Raw genomic sequence first — 17,909 nt, forward strand, 5'->3', positions numbered from 1 at the left:
CTGCTGCACAGGACGCTGCACACAGGCTTTGGGGCTAGGGGGTGACAGGACGCTGTTCTGACGCTCCGGTGTGGATTACGGACCCCACATCAGTTCCCGCCGCCAGCGCCGCCGTTGTTCCGGTCCCTGGAATGAATGAGACGCATCTGAGCCACTGTCACCGAGCCCTCGCCGTTCCCCCATGCCGCTAGGGGGCGCTGGCGCACTCCCCGAGGGAAGCAGCGAGGCCTCGCTTCCGGCTGCCTGACCCGGCAGTGCAGAGCGGGGCCATGGCCGCCTGCTGAGCTGCGGAGGGGCTGGGCTGTACCGCGGCGGCTCCTCGCTTTCCCGCAGCGCACCGGGCGGCTGCCGCCATCCCGCTGGGAGTGGCGGGACGGGACGGAGCGGGGCGAGGAGGCTTCTCGGCTTCTCTCGGCCTCTCTCTTGCCCCTGTTTGCCCGCAAGCCCCCGGGCGTGAAGCGGTTCCCCGCCGTGTGGCTGCCGGCCGCCCCTCTGCCCCGGCGGGAGTCTCGGCGAAGGTCTGGTGCGACGGGGCGAGCTCAGGCACCGGGGGCTGCGGAACCCCGAGGGGAGGGCGCTGCAAAACCTCCGTCTGTCTGGTTTTCATAGCTGTGTTGTCCTGGAGGTGGTTTCGCAGCGACCCTGTTTTACGTTCTCCAGGCTGAAAACTGGTTTTCGCTGCTGAGCTGCGCGCCGCCGTCTGCAGTAATCCCAGACCGTACCGTTACTCCTGGGGCACCTCCTGTCTCACCAGCTGAAGATGAAGACCGTTCTGATGGTCGCGGAGAAGCCTTCTCTGGCGCAGTCCATTGCCAAGATCCTTTCAAGGGGTAGGAAAGAAAGCGTCTCGGTTCAGTCCTGCTTGTTCTGGCTTTTGCAGAGCCGAAATGCAAACTGTCTGCTGCCAAGGTTACCAGATACTGCTGTAGATGAAGTGAGGCTGAGAAAGCACCCTGCTGAGTTACTTAATTGTCCCGATGCAGCTCCAGCAGGCAAAACTGGCTTAGGACAGGTTGCAGTTCATGGAAGAACTGAGTGGCCTTTCACATTCTGTTTATTTTTATGTGCCAGTGCCATTCAAGAATGAAGGAATCGGGTTTTGCTGGTTTATGTAGCTGTAGTGTCTCTTAGTGTATATGGTTTCTGGAAAGTGTCAATCCTGTAGCAAGTTGCTGTTCTGAGATTGTTGAAGCTATAGTAAATATTTTATGTCACATAGGAAATAGAATGAGTTGATTCCAACTGTACTGGTCTACAAAACAGGTTGTGATTTCATATAGGGTTCTTGGTGGGAGGGAAAGGATGGAGGAGATAATGGATAGGTTCAATTGAAAATGGTCAAAAGTGTTTACAAAGGCCTGTAGTGATAGGACGAGGGGCAATGATTTCCAGCTAGGGAAGATTAGATTTAGATTGGATATTAGGAAGAAGTTCTTTACCATGAGGTTGGTGGAACACTGGAACGGGTTGCCCTGGAAGGTGGTTGAGGCCCCATCCTTGGAGATACTCAAGCTGAGGCTTGACAGAGCTCTGGGCAACTTGATGTAGTTGAGGATATGACACCCCTGCTAACTGCAGAGGGATTTGGACTGGATGACCTTTAGAGGTCTCTTCGAATCCAACCCATTCTGTGGTTCTGTGATAAGTAATTGAAACAAAACTTGTTCAGTGAGTAGAATTTGGTGCTCAGGAAGCTCCATGCTGTCCGACCTAAGAGAAAGAGCGCTGTCATTTCACACGAAATAACTGATTCCATCAGTTTCTTTCCCCTGCTGATCTCTGTGACCCTATTTCCACAGGAAACATGTCCTCTCGCAAGGGGCTGAACGGTGCCTGCTCTGTGCATGAGTACACTGGGTCCTTCATAGGGCAGAGTGCCCACTTCAAGATGACCTCTGTGTGTGGTCACGTCATGACTTTGGATTTCATAGGTATTTGTCAAATGCTTTAACTTCTCTGGGTTGTAAAACTGTGAAGGACTTGTAATAGTAAAATTCTTGCAGGAATAATTCAGGAGGAATGTTAGAATGAGGGAGGAAGGAGGATGAACAGATCTTTCTGGTCATTAGTTCTTCATTCCTCTTTCTAGCTCTCTAGCTGACTTCTGGCATGACCTTGGATATGTGCCATTTATGTTTTCATGCCTGAATTACATCCCTGGAAAATGAGGGGAGGTGAAGCTCAGTTTGTGAGCTTGTAAAAGTGCTTTGGTGCTTTGCATGGAAAGTAATTAAGGAATGCAGACTCCAAAGGGATGTTCTTTAAACTGCAAAACAGGGATGTGGTGAGGGTAGTGCACAGGGACACCTGTCACTAACTTGTTCTGAAATGTGGGACTATCTGTGTGGCTGCTGTATTTTCTCTAATGACAGTGACCTCACAAGTTTTCTGAGGCCTAAACTTTTGACTTATTTACACAGTGCTTAGAAGGGGCACAGTTTAACTGGTAAGCAGTATTTCTAATACTGCTTCAGAGGAAGGGGAAGGAATGGCATAAAACAGCTCAGACATTACAATGTAACCAATGATCAGTAAAACAGTGCAATGTTCACATTGTGTGCACTGAAACCAAGGCAAAAATAGCTTCCTCTCCTTCATCTGATGAGTTACTTGTACAACCAGCAGGTCTTTTATTAGTTCAGGTTAGAATTTCTGAGAGATGTCTGCGTAATATTTCTTTCCCTCCTGGTTCAGAATTATAGCTGTAATTCACATAATGTTAGGGGTAAAGCAAGATGAGGTTTGAGACCAGTCTAGAAACCAAAGTGATGTTGTTTGCTCTTGGTTTGTTGTTTGTTTGTTAGTTTGGGGGGGGGGGGGGGAGGGATGTTTAGTGTACATTTAGAGCTCGACTGAACATATTTCTGCCTTTCAGGAAAATACAACAGCTGGGACAAAGTGGATCCAGCAGAACTCTTTAGCAAAGCTCCCACAGAAAAGAAAGAAGCTAATCCCAAACTGACCATGGTGAAATTCTTGCAGGTATTCTTTCTTACAAGGTTTACTTGAGATGCATAGTTTTCTTTTTTTTTCCCCTTGGCATTCTTTTTCTTCTGTTTCATCTGGAGCATATTCAAGCATTCATTGTTCCTAATCTTCCTCTGCTGGAGTAAGCAGCCACACCTGTTTGTTGGGTTTTTTTTTCCAAAAAGAAAATTAAATGCAATTTTTCTGTGGTTCTGCAAAGCAATAAGTGTTATTAATGAATCTGAAAGAGCAGTGTAGCATTGTGTTAGAAATTAGCCTTGCGTTCAAAAATGTGAATTCACAGAATCATAAAATGGTTTGGTATGGAAGGGACCTCCAAAGGTCATCTAGTCCAAGCCCTCTGCAGTCAGTAGGGACATCCCCCACTAGATCAGGTTGCTCAGAGCCTTGTTCAGCCTGACCTTGAATATCTTCAGGGATGGAGCCTCAACTACTTCCCTGGGCAACCTGTGCCAGTGTTCCACCACCCTCATGCTAAAGTGCTTGTTCCTAGTATCCAATCCAATCCTAGTATCCAATCCAATAAGAGCAAGTGCAGGGTCCTGCATTTGGGTCAAGGCAATCCCAGGCACAAATACAGGCTGGGCAGTGACTGGCTGGAAAGCAGCCCTGAGGAGAGAGACTTGGGGGTGCTGCTGGACAAAAAGCTTAACATGAGCTCTCAGTGTGCACTTGCAGCCCGCAAAGCCAATCAGATCCTGGGTTGCATCAGGAGAAGTGTGGCCAGCAGGTCAAGGGAGGTGATCCTCCCCCTCTACTCAGCCCTGGTGAGACCCCACCTGGAGTACTGCCTCCAGTTCTGGAGCCCCTATTACAAGAGGGATGTGGAGGTGCTGGAAGGTGTCCAGAGAAGGGCCATGAGGATGAGCAGAGGGCTGGAGCACCTCTTCTGTGGGGACAGACTGAAGGAGTTGGGGCTGTTCAGTTTGCAGAAGAGAAGGCTCCCAGGTGACCTCATTGTGGCCTTCCAGTATCTGAAGGGGGCCAACAGGAAGGCTGGGGAAGGACTTCTCAAGATCTCAGGTAGTGATAGGACTAGGGGGAATGGAATGAAGCTGGAGGTGGGGAGATTCAGGCTAGATGTGAGGAGGAGGTTCTTCCCCATGAGAGTGGTGAAACCCTGGAATGGGTTGTCCAGGGAGGTGGTCGAGGCCCTGTCCCTGGAGGTGTTTAAGACCAGGCTGGACGAGGCTCTGTCCAGGCTGATCTAGTGTGGGGTGTCCCTGCCCATGGCAGGGGGGTTGGAACTAGATGATCCTTGTGGTCCCTTCCAACCCTGAATGATACTATGAATCTAAATCTGCTCTTTAATTTCAAACCATTTCCACCTCATCCTGTCACTGCAGGCCTTTGCAAACCATTCCTTTGCAGCCTTGTTGTAGCCCCCCTCAGGTCCTGGAAGGCTGCTTTAAGGTCTCCCCAGAGCCTTCAGTCTGAACACCCCCAGCTCCCTCAGCCTGTCCTCATAGCAGAGGTGTTCCAGCCCCTTGATAATTTTTATGTCCCTCCTCTGGACTCCATCAGGTCCATGTACTTCCTGTGTTGAGGGCTCCAGAGCTGGTCACATTACTGCAGGTGAGGTCTCACCAGAGCAGAGAGGCAGAATCCCCTCTCTCCATGTGCTGTTCACACTGCTTTTGATGCAGCTCAGGATGCCATTGGCCTTCTGGGCTGCAAGTGCCCATTGCTGGTTCATGTCTGGCTTCTTGTCCATCAGAAAGGGGAAGTGACTGCCCAAGGCTGCACACACAGACTCTGGAAGTTTCAGGAGACTTTCACTGTGATAGAGCTATGCTGATTTATTTTCAGGTCCTGCAAAACAAGCTTCTTGTAAGCAAACTTCATGTCCCATGAAGCTACTCTCTTCAACCACTGCAGACTTCTTGTCAATTCTGCTCTTTTCCAATTGGTTTTGCATTAAATAAGTTAATATTTAAAAGAGAAGCAGAAAGTTAGTGAGGAGGTAGGACTTTTTCTGAGTTGCTGAAGAACCAGGTGGGGGCTGGTCTCTTCTCCCAGGCAACCAGCACCAGAACAAGAGGACGCAGCCTCAAGCTGCAGCAGGGGAGGTTTAGGCTAGGTGTTAGGAAGAAGTTCTTCATACAAGGGGTGATTGGCCATTGGAATGGGCTGCCTGGGGAGGTGGTGGAGTCACCATCACTGGAGGTGTTTAGGAAGAGACTGGATGGGGTGCTTGGTGCCATGGTTTAGTTGATTAGGTGGTGTTGGGTGATAGGTTGGACTTGATCTCAAAGGTCTCTTCCAACCTGGTTAATTCTATCCTATTCTATTTATTCTATTCTAACTGTGGTGATTTTTCTCACAGGTGGAGGGAAGAGGCTGTGATTGTATTGTCCTGTGGTTGGATTGTGATAAGGAAGGTGAAAACATCTGTTTTGAAGTAAGATTCCATTTAAAAAAAACCCTTACAATACCATAATACTTGTACTGTGACATGCAGAACAGTCTGCATATTGTCTTGTGGGTATGCAGTAAAACTCAAACTAATTTGAAGTGTTTAAAGGCATGGAAAAATCCATGTGCTCTTGAACTCTTTAACCTGTCAGTTCAAGAGTATAAACCGGTTTCATAGCTGTTGCTCTTCTGAGGTGAACAATAACTCCTCTTGAATGTTGGAACATTCCAGTGTTGTTGAGAATTGGCGGTGTGTATTTCACAGCTGGAGTAGTTATTACGCTGTGCTTATAAAACTTGATCTCTATTCTCTTGTGTCATTAAGCAGTTAGGCTCTTTGGAGCATAGAGGCCACTTCTGAGTGCAGGTTTACCACAGGAATGCAGATTCTGCATGGGAAAAGATAGAGAACTAAAACTGGTGCACCAAGATTTTTCTTTCTTTATTTATTTACATCCTATTCCTAGAAGTCCACGTGAGGAATTTATTTTTGGCTTTTGTTTAAGGAAGAACATTTGATCAAGTGATTAAGTTCTTTAAATGTCATTGGCAATATGTGAAATAAACCCAGACAGAAACTGATACCTACTCATAGAATGGCTCAGGTTGGATGGGACCTCAGAGATCATCTACTCCAACCTTCCCACCAGGAGCAGGAGCACCTCTTAACTATATTTGGCTGCTCAAGGCCTCATCCAACCTTGCCATGAGCAACCCAGGGAGGAACCATCCACAACCACCCTGGGCAACCTGTTCCAGAGTTTTACCACCCTCGTACTGAAGAACTTCTTCTCAAGATCCAGTCTAACCCTGCTCTCTCTCAGCTTCAAACTATTCTCCCTAGTCCTATTGCTGGACACCCTTATGAAAAGTCCCTCTGCAGCCCTCCTCTAGGATCCCTTCAGGTATTGGAAGGCAGCTCTAAGGTGTCCCCCAAAACATTCCCCAAAAGGTGCTGCAGCTGCATTGAGTGATGTCTTCACACTTAACTAAGTTGCCAGCAGTTGCTGTTTAAGAGATAACCTCTTCATATTTGTTAATACTTCCTACATCTCTGAGTGGCTGGACAAACACTGCTTTTGCTTACCAGTTAGCATATTGACATGGCATCTGCCTGAACTTAAGGTACTGACAGATCAGCAAATGCTTTGGGGAGAGTGGTTCTTTTTCTTTAGAGAAGAAAAAAATTACCTTTCAAATACTCTTAAAACATGCTTTCTGCTCCTGATTAGGTTCTTGATGCTGTTCTTCCTGTTATGAACAAGCCTCGTGGCACAGAGAGGATGATTTACAGAGCTAAGTTCAGTTCCATTACTGACACAGACATCTGCAATGCCATGAATCACTTGGGAGAGCCCAACCGCAACGAAGCCCTGTCAGTGGATGCCCGCCAGGAGCTGGATCTCAGAATTGGCTGTGCGTTTACAAGGTGACAGCACAGACTGCAGACAGCTCTGGGAGAGGGGCAGGAGTGCTGCTCTGTCCACAGAATGTCATAGAGTGGTTGGTGTTGGAAGGGACCTTAAGCATCAGCCAGTTTCAACACCCTGCCCTGGCCAGGCACACCTCCCACTAGCCCAGGTTGCTCAAGGCTTCATCCAAACTGGCCTTGAACGCCTCCAGGGAGGGGAAATCCACAACCTCCCTGGGCAACCTGTTCCAGTGTCTCCCCACCCTCACTGCAAAGAATTTCGTCCTAATCTCCAGTCTAAATCTTCTCTCTTCCAGCTCAAAGCCATTGCCCCATGCATGTCCTTGTAAAAAGTCCCTCCCCAGCTCTCCAGTATCCTCGTTCAGGTACTGGAAGGCTACTGTAAGGTTTCCTTGGAGCCTTCTTGAATTCTAGTGCTTGATTCTGCACAGCACCAAACAGATAAAAAGAAGTGAAAAATGGGTGTTATGACTAACCGAGCTGGGTAAAGTACTATCAGCAGCTGTGATAGGATCTTATTTTACGATGTTCTCCCACATTTCTCTGGGAATAAACAGGATTCAGTGAGGCAAAGTAAGTCTGACATAGCTGTAAGAGACGGTATTTCTCAGAATGCTTTTTTCCCAGTGCCTCAATGGTCTTAGAAATTACTCATGTTTGTGTGTATAGGTTAAAAACCTCTGCTTTTCCCTGGAGTGAGGCTATGAATGTACTTACTCCTGCTTTGTGGTTTTTTTCTTTTTTTTTTTCTTACTCTCTTAGATTTCAGACTAAATATTTTCAGGGGAAATATGGGAATTTAGACAGCTCCCTCATCTCCTTTGGGCCATGCCAGACCCCAACCCTTGGATTCTGTGTTGAAAGGCACGACAAAATCCAGTCATTTAAGCCTGAGACTTACTGGGTGCTGCAAGCTAAAGTAAGTTTGCCAATAGTTGTTTGTACAGGAGGAGCAGGCATTGTTACCAAGAAATGCATTTCTATTTTCATTTGCTTCATTCATAAATTTGCAGCTGCTGCTGACAGGGATTCACAATGCCTCCAGTTTACTCCATGTGCTCTCATTCAGCTCCCTTCTGTGTCACCACTCTCTCAAGAGCAGATTCCAGGATGCCAGTTTTGTATTAAAGTGGTTATTGTCTTCTGCTTGTAAGAATTCTTAAGTGTTAACCATCTAAACTTAGACTCAGCCAAAAAGAGGGCTTAAAATGGTTTTGTTTTGCTCCCTGGGGTCTGTGGACTGACTCTGTTGTTAATTTGAATCCAGGAATTAATTAGGCTGCCAACAAACATTGGCATTGCTGACTATTGGAATTTTCAAGCAAATCAAATGCTCATTGTGTTAATTGGCAATTGAGCCCTTGAAGTGCTTTGGCAACTTACAGCAGTTTCATAGCCTTGCTGCTGTCCAAGATCTGAGAGCAAACCAACATGGTTTTACTGCTTGTGATCACAAGGATTTTTTAAACAAATAAGGGATAGAGGGTGAAAAGTTGCCATTTTTAGACTTTAAAATAAACAACAGATGAAATCTGGTGTCTACTGCCATCCCTTTTCTGATGCTAGGAAATACTCAGGGCCTGTTTTCAGAGAGTTTTGTGCTTTGATATCGGTCGCTTCACATTTATTTTTGAACCTGAGATTTGAAACATGACTTAGAACAAATGATGGGTTTTGCTACATCAGAATGGTAGACCTGAAATTTCTGCCCATTTCAGCCTTTCTTTCCCAGCTCTGCAAAAAACCCCAAAATATTTCAGTTAACTGCAGGAATCATTCCAGTAATCCCCCTGACCTCAGATCTCAAAGCCCCTGGTAAAAAAAAGCACATCTGCATGTTTGAGGCACTTGTGTCCTAGTACAGGTATTGCAAGGGTTTGCTCTCTGGATTCTTGTTGGGAGATTTGCATTCTTACACTTCTGGTAACAGAGTTGGTGGAACTTTAGTTATTTATTTATTTTGGTCTAACAGGTGAACCCTGAAAAGGAAAATTCTCTCACTTTGGATTGGGACAGAGTGAGAGTCTTTGACCGGGAGATTGCTCAAATGTTCCTGAACATAACAAAGATGGCAAAAGAGGCAAAGGTAAGAGTATTTGCCAAGTGTCAGAAGAGCCATATTTCATATCAGGGAAATGCCATTTGAGGCTTCATTTGTGCATGCTGGGTTGTTGGCTTTTGTTGAAGAGGGGAGAATATCTGTGTCTTGGGTTTTGCTTCATTCAGCTTTGCCTAAATGAGAATAAAAGGCAAGAGATTTGTTTGGTTGTAGTTCATACTGTGCTAGTGTGGTCATCTGGTGAGAGCATACTGGAATACTGGGATCCAGTCTTGGCCTCCCCAGTTCAAGAGAAACAGGGATTTACTGGACAGAATCCAATGGAGAGCTATGAGGGGACCTTAGAGCTGCCTTCCAATACCTGAAGGAATCCTACAGGAAGGCTGCAGAAGGACTTTTCATAAGGGTGTCTATAGACAGGACAAGGGGGAATGGTTTGAAGCTGAGGCAGAGCAGGGTTAGACTGGATCTTAGGAAGAAGTTCTTCAGTGCAAGGGAGTTGAGACACTGGAATAGGCTGCCCAGGTAGGTCGTGGATGCCTCCTCCTTGGGGGTGCTCAAGGCCAGGTTGGATAAGGCCTTGAGCAGCTGAGTTCAGCTGAGAGGTGTCCTTGCCCCTGGTGGGGAGGTTGGAGCAGATATCTCTGAGGTCCTTTCCAACCTAAGCCATTCTGTGAAGAAGAGATAATGGTAGGTATGCAACATGTTTATAGGCATGATTGAAATAATCCATTCACCAGGTACCAAACTGCAAAATTTTTTTTCTAGGTAGAATCTGTGAGTAAAAAAGAGAAGGTGAAGCAGAGGCCACTGGCTCTGAACACAGTAGAAATGCTACGGGTGGCCAGTGCTGCTTTAGGTATGTCTAAAAGTTACACTTTTCACGTGTGTTAAAGCAAAATATTTTGGATTAAAATATAATTTAATGCTTTTCTCTCCCTATAATATATCATTTTGGGGTGGGATCAAGTTTAGAAAGACACTGGAAGAGGTTAGCCAGGGAGGCTGTGGATGTCCCCACCCTGGAGATGTTCAAGGCCAGGATGGATGAGGCCTTGAGCAAGCTGGGCTGGTGGAAGGTGTCCCTGGCTATGGCATGGGGGTTGGAACTAGATGATCTTCAAGGTCCCTTCCAACCTAAAGCATTCTATGAATCTATGATGAAATGCTTTGCTGAGGTATGCTTTCAGATGCAAGAAGCAATGATCATGAGGTGATGAGCAGACCATTTCTTTTTTTTCTCCTATCCCATCCTAGGAATGGGCCCTCAGCATGCCATGCAAATAGCAGAGCGGCTTTACACGCAGGGTTATATTAGCTACCCTCGGACTGAAACCACCCATTATCCAGAGAACTTTGACCTGAAAGGCTGTTTGAGACAGCAAGCCAATAATCCTTACTGGGCAGAAACTGTGAGTACATGAAACAAGACCTGTACTAAGAGGTCTTGTAGTCTGTCCTTTAGAATGTACCTTACTTGGTTCATTGTGACCTGGAGGTGTTCAGAAACAAGTATCTGTAATTAATTGCTTTTATTTATAGATGTTGTATTGTTATGGATGAGGTCTGAAAAGCTTCTTAACCTGCCAAGAGAGATCTGTTACCCACTTATGCCATCCTGTTTTCTCTCTCTTCCTTTACCCAGGTTAAAGCATTGCTAGCAGAAGGCATTAATCGTCCCAGGAAAGGCCATGATGCAGGAGACCATCCTCCCATCACCCCGATGAGAGCTGCAACAGAAGCCGAATTAGGTATAGGAACCTTCTGTGAGGAAATTAGTTCCTTGAGGTACTGGAACTAGTTTGAAGATACCTGAGATTTGTGAGAAAATAGAATTAATTAAATGGCAGGAGAAATGTGCTCTAGAACAGTAGCTTCCAAGTATGGAAATCTTGCTGTATTTTTTGTTCTTCTAAATCAGACATCAACTGCATTTTAGTTTACTCTCTGACACCCTAAAAAGTCCCACACCAGCTTTCTTGTAGGCCCCCTTAAGATACTGGAAGGCCACAGTAAGATCTCCTTGGAGCCTTCTCTTCTCCAGACTGAATAGCCCCAACTCTCTCAGCCTGTCTCCATAGGAGAGGTGCTCCAGCCCTCTGATGCCACAGGCAGGACATTTGAAAGGGGAAGCTGGATTGACTTTTGAATGTTACTGTCTTGTAGATACCATTTTTTTCCCCTGTGATACCTGTGGAGATCTGGTACCTTCTTAGTGCAGGCTTTAGGCAGGGCTGCAGGAGTTGAGCTGTGTGGGTCAAGTGTTGTGTGTCCTCAGGTGGAGATGGGTGGCGACTGTACGAGTACATAACTCGGCACTTCATCGCCACGGTCAGCGCCGACTGCAAGTACCTGCAGACCACCATTGCCTTCAGTATTGGCCCTGAACGTTTCACCTGCATTGGGAAACTGGTCACTTCACCAGGTAAGGCTAATCACAGAGGAAGCAGTTAGCTACAGTCTTTGTTTTGTTCTCCCCCCCCCCCCCCCGCCTTTTAATACTCCTTTTAATAAAGTGGATATAAAAGTGAAGCTTTGGGGACAGGTAGAAATTTGAAGCCATTTTTGGAGCTGTCAAGACCAGAGACCAAATCTTTGTCTTGATCTCCATATGTCAGTTGCAATGGAAAAGGTTTTACTTGTCATGTGGTAGTCTCAAAGATTCATTGCCATGTTTGCCAATGTGAAGACCAGTTTTCTTACAGACAGCAGTTGCCTTTTGGGGGTTAAATTAGATAAAGGCAGATTTTTTTGTTTCTTGGGCCTCTGTGAAAAGAATGCAGCACCACCACAGGGGTTTTTATGGTAAGCTGGCCCAGTAATCCTCACTATATTAATATGACTTGCTATGTGTGTTTCCTCCTTAGGAAACTGTTCCAATCCATTCTGGCACTGTGCTTTCATTTAAGGAAAGTGTTTGCTTTTTTTTCCACACATCAGCCTGACTCAAGTTACACAGAAAATAGATCTCATGCAGCGTGTCCAGTTCTGGGCCCCTCAGGTCAAGCAGGACGTTAGGAAACTGCTTGAAAGAGTCCAGCACAGAGCCACAAAGATGCTGAAGGGGGTGGAAAATCTCTCTTGTGAGGACAGGCTGAGGGAGCTGGGGCTCTTCAGCTTGGAGCAGAGGAGCCTGAGAGGTGACCTCCTTCCTGTTGAACAGGTGTGCAGGGCAGTGTGAGGAGGTGACTTGATAGGGGCTGAACTAACGAGGAGGGAAATTACAAAGATATAGTTATCTTCATTTTTCCCAACAACCCTGCCCCAAAATTAGCTATAAAACTTATTTGATTATTTACAGGTTCTATTCAATCACAAATTCTAACAGGATGCTTCTGGGCAACTTTAGTACAATTTAGAGAATTCTGAAAATGGAAGAGGCTAAGCCACAAACTAGCTTCACCCCACTTACAATCAGAGGCAAGCCAGGAACCTTGGGAAAGCCGATGGGAACGGCAGGTTGTACTCACAAGGACAGAGCAGGAATTTGGTGATGGTCCCTAGGTCTCCTCGGTGGCAGGCTCCAGGAACCACAGGTTTTGTAATCCAATTTGTGGATAATGCAGCACAATCCAAAGGAAAAGGACCCACCAGAATCAAAGTGTCCATAGACATGGCTGCTACGAGGGGAAACTCATGAGCAGCAGCGCTGCAAGAAAGCCGCAGGTTTCACCACAGGCAGGGAGCAGGACGTCAGGCAGGCAGGGTCCTGGGAGAAGCCAGGTCTGAGTGGAGCCAGCAAGATAAAGGCAGGAGCCAGAGCAGGAGCAGGAGCGAAAGTAGGAGCAAGATGATGGCGAGAGCAATTTCGTGCCTTTGTCTTTCCCCATTGAAACCTTCGCTGATGGAGATGGGGGAAGTGGGGTTTGGAGCACACCGTAACAGGAGGACAGAGTCAGGCTGTGCTCCAGGGATGTCCAGTGACAGGGCAAGGGGCATTGGAGGCAAGCTGGAGCAGAGGAAGTTCCACAAGAACATAAGGAAAAACTTTTTCACTGTGAGGGTGACAGAGCACTGTAGAAGGCTGCCCAGAGATCTTGTGGAGTCTCCTTCTGTGGAGACAATTCAGAGCCCACCTGGATGCATTCCTGTGTAATCTGCCCTAGGTGATCCTGCCCTAGAAGCAGGGTTGGACTGGGTGATCTCTTGAGGTCCCTTCCAGCCCCTGATATTCTGTGTAATGATACTGTCTGTGATACTGTATTTCCTCAATACAGTATAGCCTCAGATATTTTCTGCATGGTATGGCAGACAGCCTCTTAGCTTTGATCTATATAATGCAGCCTATATTAAAATTACAGATGTATAGCTTGTCCTTTAGAAAGCTTTGAAGGTAAACTCATTATTTTTGTTTGTTTCTTTACCTCCAGGCTTCACAGAAATTATGCCCTGGCACAGCATCCCATTAGAAGAGAGCCTTCCCCACTGTGAGAAAGGAGATCTTTATCCAGTTGGTGAAATCAAATTGCTGGAGAAGCAAACCAGCCCTCCTGACTACCTGACAGAGGCAGAGCTTATCACTCTGATGGAGAAGCATGGCATTGGTAGGAACTTGCTTAGCTTACATTATCCTGTAATACATCTACCAAGAGTCTGAAATGCTCCTCTGAACTCTCTTGGCAGTACTGACCTTTCAGTATTTATCTGAACAGCTACAATAATCATCTCTTTTCCCTTCAAACCACAATGCCTGTAGCTCCTCTTAGCAGATGGTTGATTGTCTCTCCCAGCCATTCATTTCCCTTTCTTACTCTTTCAAAACTCATCCTTGTCACTTCTCTGTCAGAAATAGCTGATGTTGTATGGAAGGAGGCACCTTCCTATTCATAGGAGTGATTTCTTAACAGCTTGCTTCAGCTTTGCTGACTCAAATTGAATCATAGGCCTTATATATCTAATAACACCACCGTACCACATTTCAATCTGACTTGTTTCCTTTGATACATTTTAATGAATTTGTCCCTAAGAAAAACCCCAAACCAAACATTCTTTATTCATTTAATATCAATTAATATTACCTATTAAAAGAGGCTCTAGAATGCCAGATTTCTCTTTGACATTGCAAGTGTTGGTGTTTAACCTTCACTTTGTGTTCATTTGCATGCAGTAATTCTTCATTTGTAGAAGACATTCTTTGTGCATCTGCAGGGCCTCTACTGAGCTATTTGCAGGCTATAATTTTAAGCTGACAGCACTAACTCAGCCCTATCTCTTTCATCTGTAGTTAACACAGGTTGGATATTAGGAACAATTTCATTCCTACAAGTGATCAGGCACTGGAACAAACTGCCCAGGGAGGTGGTAGAGCAGCCATCATTGGAGATGTTCAAGAAACATGTGGACATGGCACTTTGGGATGTGGTTTAATGGCCATGGTGGTGTAGGGTTGAAGGTTGGACTCCATCTCGAAGGTCTCTTCCAACTGAAACAATTCTATGATGCTGTCAGGTCTTACTCCATTGTGTTTTTCTATAGTGAGTGATTGTGAGAATAAGTGACTTCCTAGTAATAATTCCTTACAAGAGATGAAAGGATTAAGGTTAAAACATGCTTCAGAACTGCAGATGGACGTAGCAGTTACTAAAGAGGAGTTATCACTTAAGTTACCACTTAAAATTCAGATATCTTTTTACTATTATGCCCTGGGAGTTGGGCAATAGTTCTGAATTTGAAGCAGGAGCCCTGTAGCTAAAGCCAGAGAAGTGATTAAATTATTCTTTTTGTTCAGACTGGATACTTTGCTTTCTTTTGTGTGATAGGAACCGATGCAAGTATTCCAGTCCACATTAACAACATCTGCCAGCGAAACTATGTCACAGTGGAGAGTGGTCGGAGGCTGAAGCCTACAAACCTTGGCATTGTTCTGGTTCATGGTTATTACAAAATAGGTCAGTTAAATGCCCTTCCCTTTCCACCTTCTTACTTCTTTTGCCTTCAATGTATCAAGGAGTGTTGTCACTGTATGAGCATTTCTGTCTGAAGTGATGCATGGAGTAAATTATCATTAATACTAAAGACAGTAATAATTACAACTTATTTGTTCATTTTAATGTCAGTTTATGTATAAACAGTTTCCCACCCACATTTTTGGATCTTTCATTGCTGTTTCTCTGTTGCTGCTGTCTCTGTTAGATGCAGAACTGGTTCTTCCTACAATCCGCAGTGCCGTAGAGAAGCAACTCAACTTAATAGCTCTGGGTAAAGCAAATTATCATCAGGTCCTGGAGCACACCCTTGACATTTTCAAAAGGAAATTTCACTATTTTGTGGATTCTATTGCAGGTAAAACATTTCACATGTGGAGTTGACTACCATTACTTAACTGTTGCAAAGGTGCTAGTAGAAAATCCTTATATATTAGGCTCCTTTTGGAGCTTTAGGCTTATTGAATAGTTGGGCCAGGAATGGAGGATTGCAGTCAAATTAAGTTACTCTTCAGAAGGAAATGGAATGAATCATGGCTCCAAAACTCTGCTTCAGGTTTTCTTTTTTGACTGTATAATGGTGACTTTTCAAATACTTTAGACTAACTGAGCTACCTAGCCACATTCAGTGCAGAGTACTGTGTGTGTAAATAGCCTAAATAAGGAAGAAAACTTTGTAAATAGAATGTGTTAATTCTCACTTGATTTTGTGCAAGGTTTCTTCTTCAGAACTAGGCTTCCAACATAAATGTGATTCTCTCTTTCACAGGTATGGATGAGCTGATGGAAGTGTCCTTTTCACCCTTAGCTGCTACAGGTAAACCTCTTTCACGCTGTGGCAAATGCCATCGTTTCATGAAGTATATTCAGGTAAGTTCACCTCATGCTTGGCACTTAAATTTCACTTGCTGAGGGTCATTCAGTAGAAACCCCTTTTCCATTAGTGAATTTGAATTCAAGTGGGGTTTGAATGTGCATTTCCAAAATAAAAAGTTTTATCATTGGGAACAAGCCAGAGAGCATTCCCAGTTGGATTTACTGCAAGATGAGAACTGTGTTGACATTACAGCTGTGCATGAGATTTGTTTGCTGTTTCCAGGCCAAACCAAGTCGTCTGCACTGCTCTCACTGTGATGACACCTACAGTCTCCCACAGAATGGGACCATTAAGCTCTACAAAGAGTTGCGTTGCCCCCTAGACGACTTTGAGCTGGTGCTATGGTCGTCTGGATCCAGAGGGAAGAGCTACCCACTCTGTCCATACTGCTACAACCACCCTCCTTTCAGGGACATGAAAAAAGGTAGGAATTCTGCAACATGCAGGGCTTGACCTTCCCTGAAATAAATCAGGTGCAGTGTAGCCAGTAGTTTTTAACAAGTGTTGCTTAGCATGAGGTGCTGCTCAGATTAGATTACAGATACCTAAAATCAAGCTCACTGACCAAAATTCATTAAACTTATTTCCAAGTAGGATTTTTTTCTTTATTAAAGAAATAAGAAATTGATCTCTGTGCATGCATGGCAGGTGACCTTTCTAACACTCAGAACGCAGTGAAAGGCACTGAGGTTCTGACACCTTGTGAATTGGAGTATGCTTGGGATGGATAGGACTATAGATTAAGACCAGGTCTTGAGAGAGTTTTGATACTGAGGTAGATGGTGTGTCAAAAGGTGTTGAAGAGTATGAGAAGGGGTAAAAGCTTCAGTTAGGCTGGTAACTGTAAGCCTAAAATTTGCTCAGAACTTCAAAGTGCTACTTCAAGTATCAGGAGCTTCCTGGCATCTTTTTATTGCCATCTTTTAATTAAAAAGGTCTTGTATTAACCTTGTGTAGTGCAAGTATAAAACAGCAGTGAGTCAGGAGCCATACATGTAACTGAAAACATAGTTAGTTTTAATCAGTGATGTGGCCCAGCTGCCTGTACTGTACAGTGGCTGTGCCTGGCAGTTCTGAAAGCCATTGTAGAAGAGCAAGGGATTTTTCTGAACCTGTGAAAAGGCAAATTGCCTTTGGGAGAGTGGTTCCATTCCTCAGTGGTTTAGAGCACCTATAATACACTAAGCTGTCTTTGACTTCTGTGTCTCACTTCCTCCAAACTGGGTAGTGATACAAAGGGTTCCTTGTGGTATGGTTTTACTCTTTTTCCCCCAGGAATGGGCTGTAATGAGTGCACCCACCCCACGTGCCAGCATTCTCTTAGCATGCTTGGAATTGGGCAGTGTGTTGAATGTGAGAACGGGGTTCTGGTGCTGGACTCAACATCAGGTCCCAAGTGGAAGATGGCCTGCAACAAATGCAACGTGATTGTGCATTTCTTTGAGAACGCTCACAAGGTGCGAGTGTCGGCCGAGACCTGCGACTTGTGTGACGCGGCCCTGGTGGACGTAGATTTTAACAAAGCCAAATCTCCTCTGCCTGGGGACGAGACCCAGCATTCAGGCTGCGTCTTCTGTGATCCTGTGTTTCAAGATCTAGTAGAGCTGAAACATGCAGCCATGAGGCACCCCATGCACCGTGGGGGACAAGGCAAAAGGCAAGGCCGGGGAAGAGGTAAAGGCCGGAGGCCTGGAGGAAGGCTCAACCCAAAGAAACCCAAGGACAAAATGGCAGCTCTGGCTGCTTACTTTGTATAATGGCCACATAACAGAAAATAAACTTCTTAGAAAAAACTTGGTTCCCTTTAGGTTCATTTTGAAAGTATTTTTGGTCTTCACTGCTTTTCTGTTCTTAGGAACTGAGGAAACCTTTTAAGCTTTTCATTGGAATTCATTGGCCTGCGTAGAGCTCACAAGCAGTAGGAGAAGCCAAAGATGTCTACCTTGAATGTTACTTGTGACTGATAGAAGGAAAATAAAATTTCCCTTTTCTGCCATTTCTGGGGTCTCTGTCAGCAATACAAGTGCCAGGATTGCAAGAGCTGGTTGGGATCAGTGTTAGGCTGCTGCAGTGTAAAATTTAGGTGTAGAGTGAGATTTGGCTCATCAGCCTTTGAGTCTTCCAAACCAGAAAGTAATTGGTAGCTGCCAGGTTTTCAAATCACATCTGCAGTAGCAAGAGCACTGCTTCAAATCTCCCTCTTCTGCTTAAGAG

At 45.3% G+C, this 17,909-nt stretch overlaps 1 protein-coding gene across 2 annotated transcripts; it reads left to right on the plus strand.

Annotated features, from left to right (window-relative positions):
- Window positions 1-294: 294 nt before the first annotated feature.
- Window positions 295-17,691, plus strand: TOP3B (DNA topoisomerase III beta). 2 transcript variants are annotated; one of them, XM_068157272.1, is made up of 18 exons: window positions 295-523; window positions 661-830; window positions 1,800-1,931; window positions 2,876-2,982; window positions 5,315-5,389; window positions 6,636-6,832; window positions 7,598-7,754; window positions 8,808-8,921; window positions 9,663-9,753; window positions 10,152-10,306; window positions 10,540-10,645; window positions 11,173-11,319; window positions 13,265-13,438; window positions 14,654-14,782; window positions 15,027-15,176; window positions 15,588-15,688; window positions 15,918-16,119; window positions 16,971-17,691. In XM_068157272.1, exons 2-18 carry the CDS (start codon window positions 761-763, stop codon window positions 17,450-17,452), a joined length of 2,589 nt encoding a protein of 862 aa, XP_068013373.1. In that variant the 5' UTR covers window positions 295-523; window positions 661-760; the 3' UTR covers window positions 17,453-17,691. The 2 variants fall into 2 exon arrangements, with proteins under 2 accessions (XP_068013373.1, XP_068013372.1); XM_068157271.1 differs by having other exon boundaries at window positions 295-518.
- Window positions 17,692-17,909: the final 218 nt, after the last annotated feature.

Source organism: Melanerpes formicivorus, unplaced genomic scaffold (genome assembly GCF_026170545.1).
Source record: "Melanerpes formicivorus ecotype bairdi unplaced genomic scaffold, bMelFor1.0.p_v2 SCAF_36, whole genome shotgun sequence".
NCBI lineage: Eukaryota > Metazoa > Chordata > Aves > Piciformes > Picidae > Melanerpes > Melanerpes formicivorus.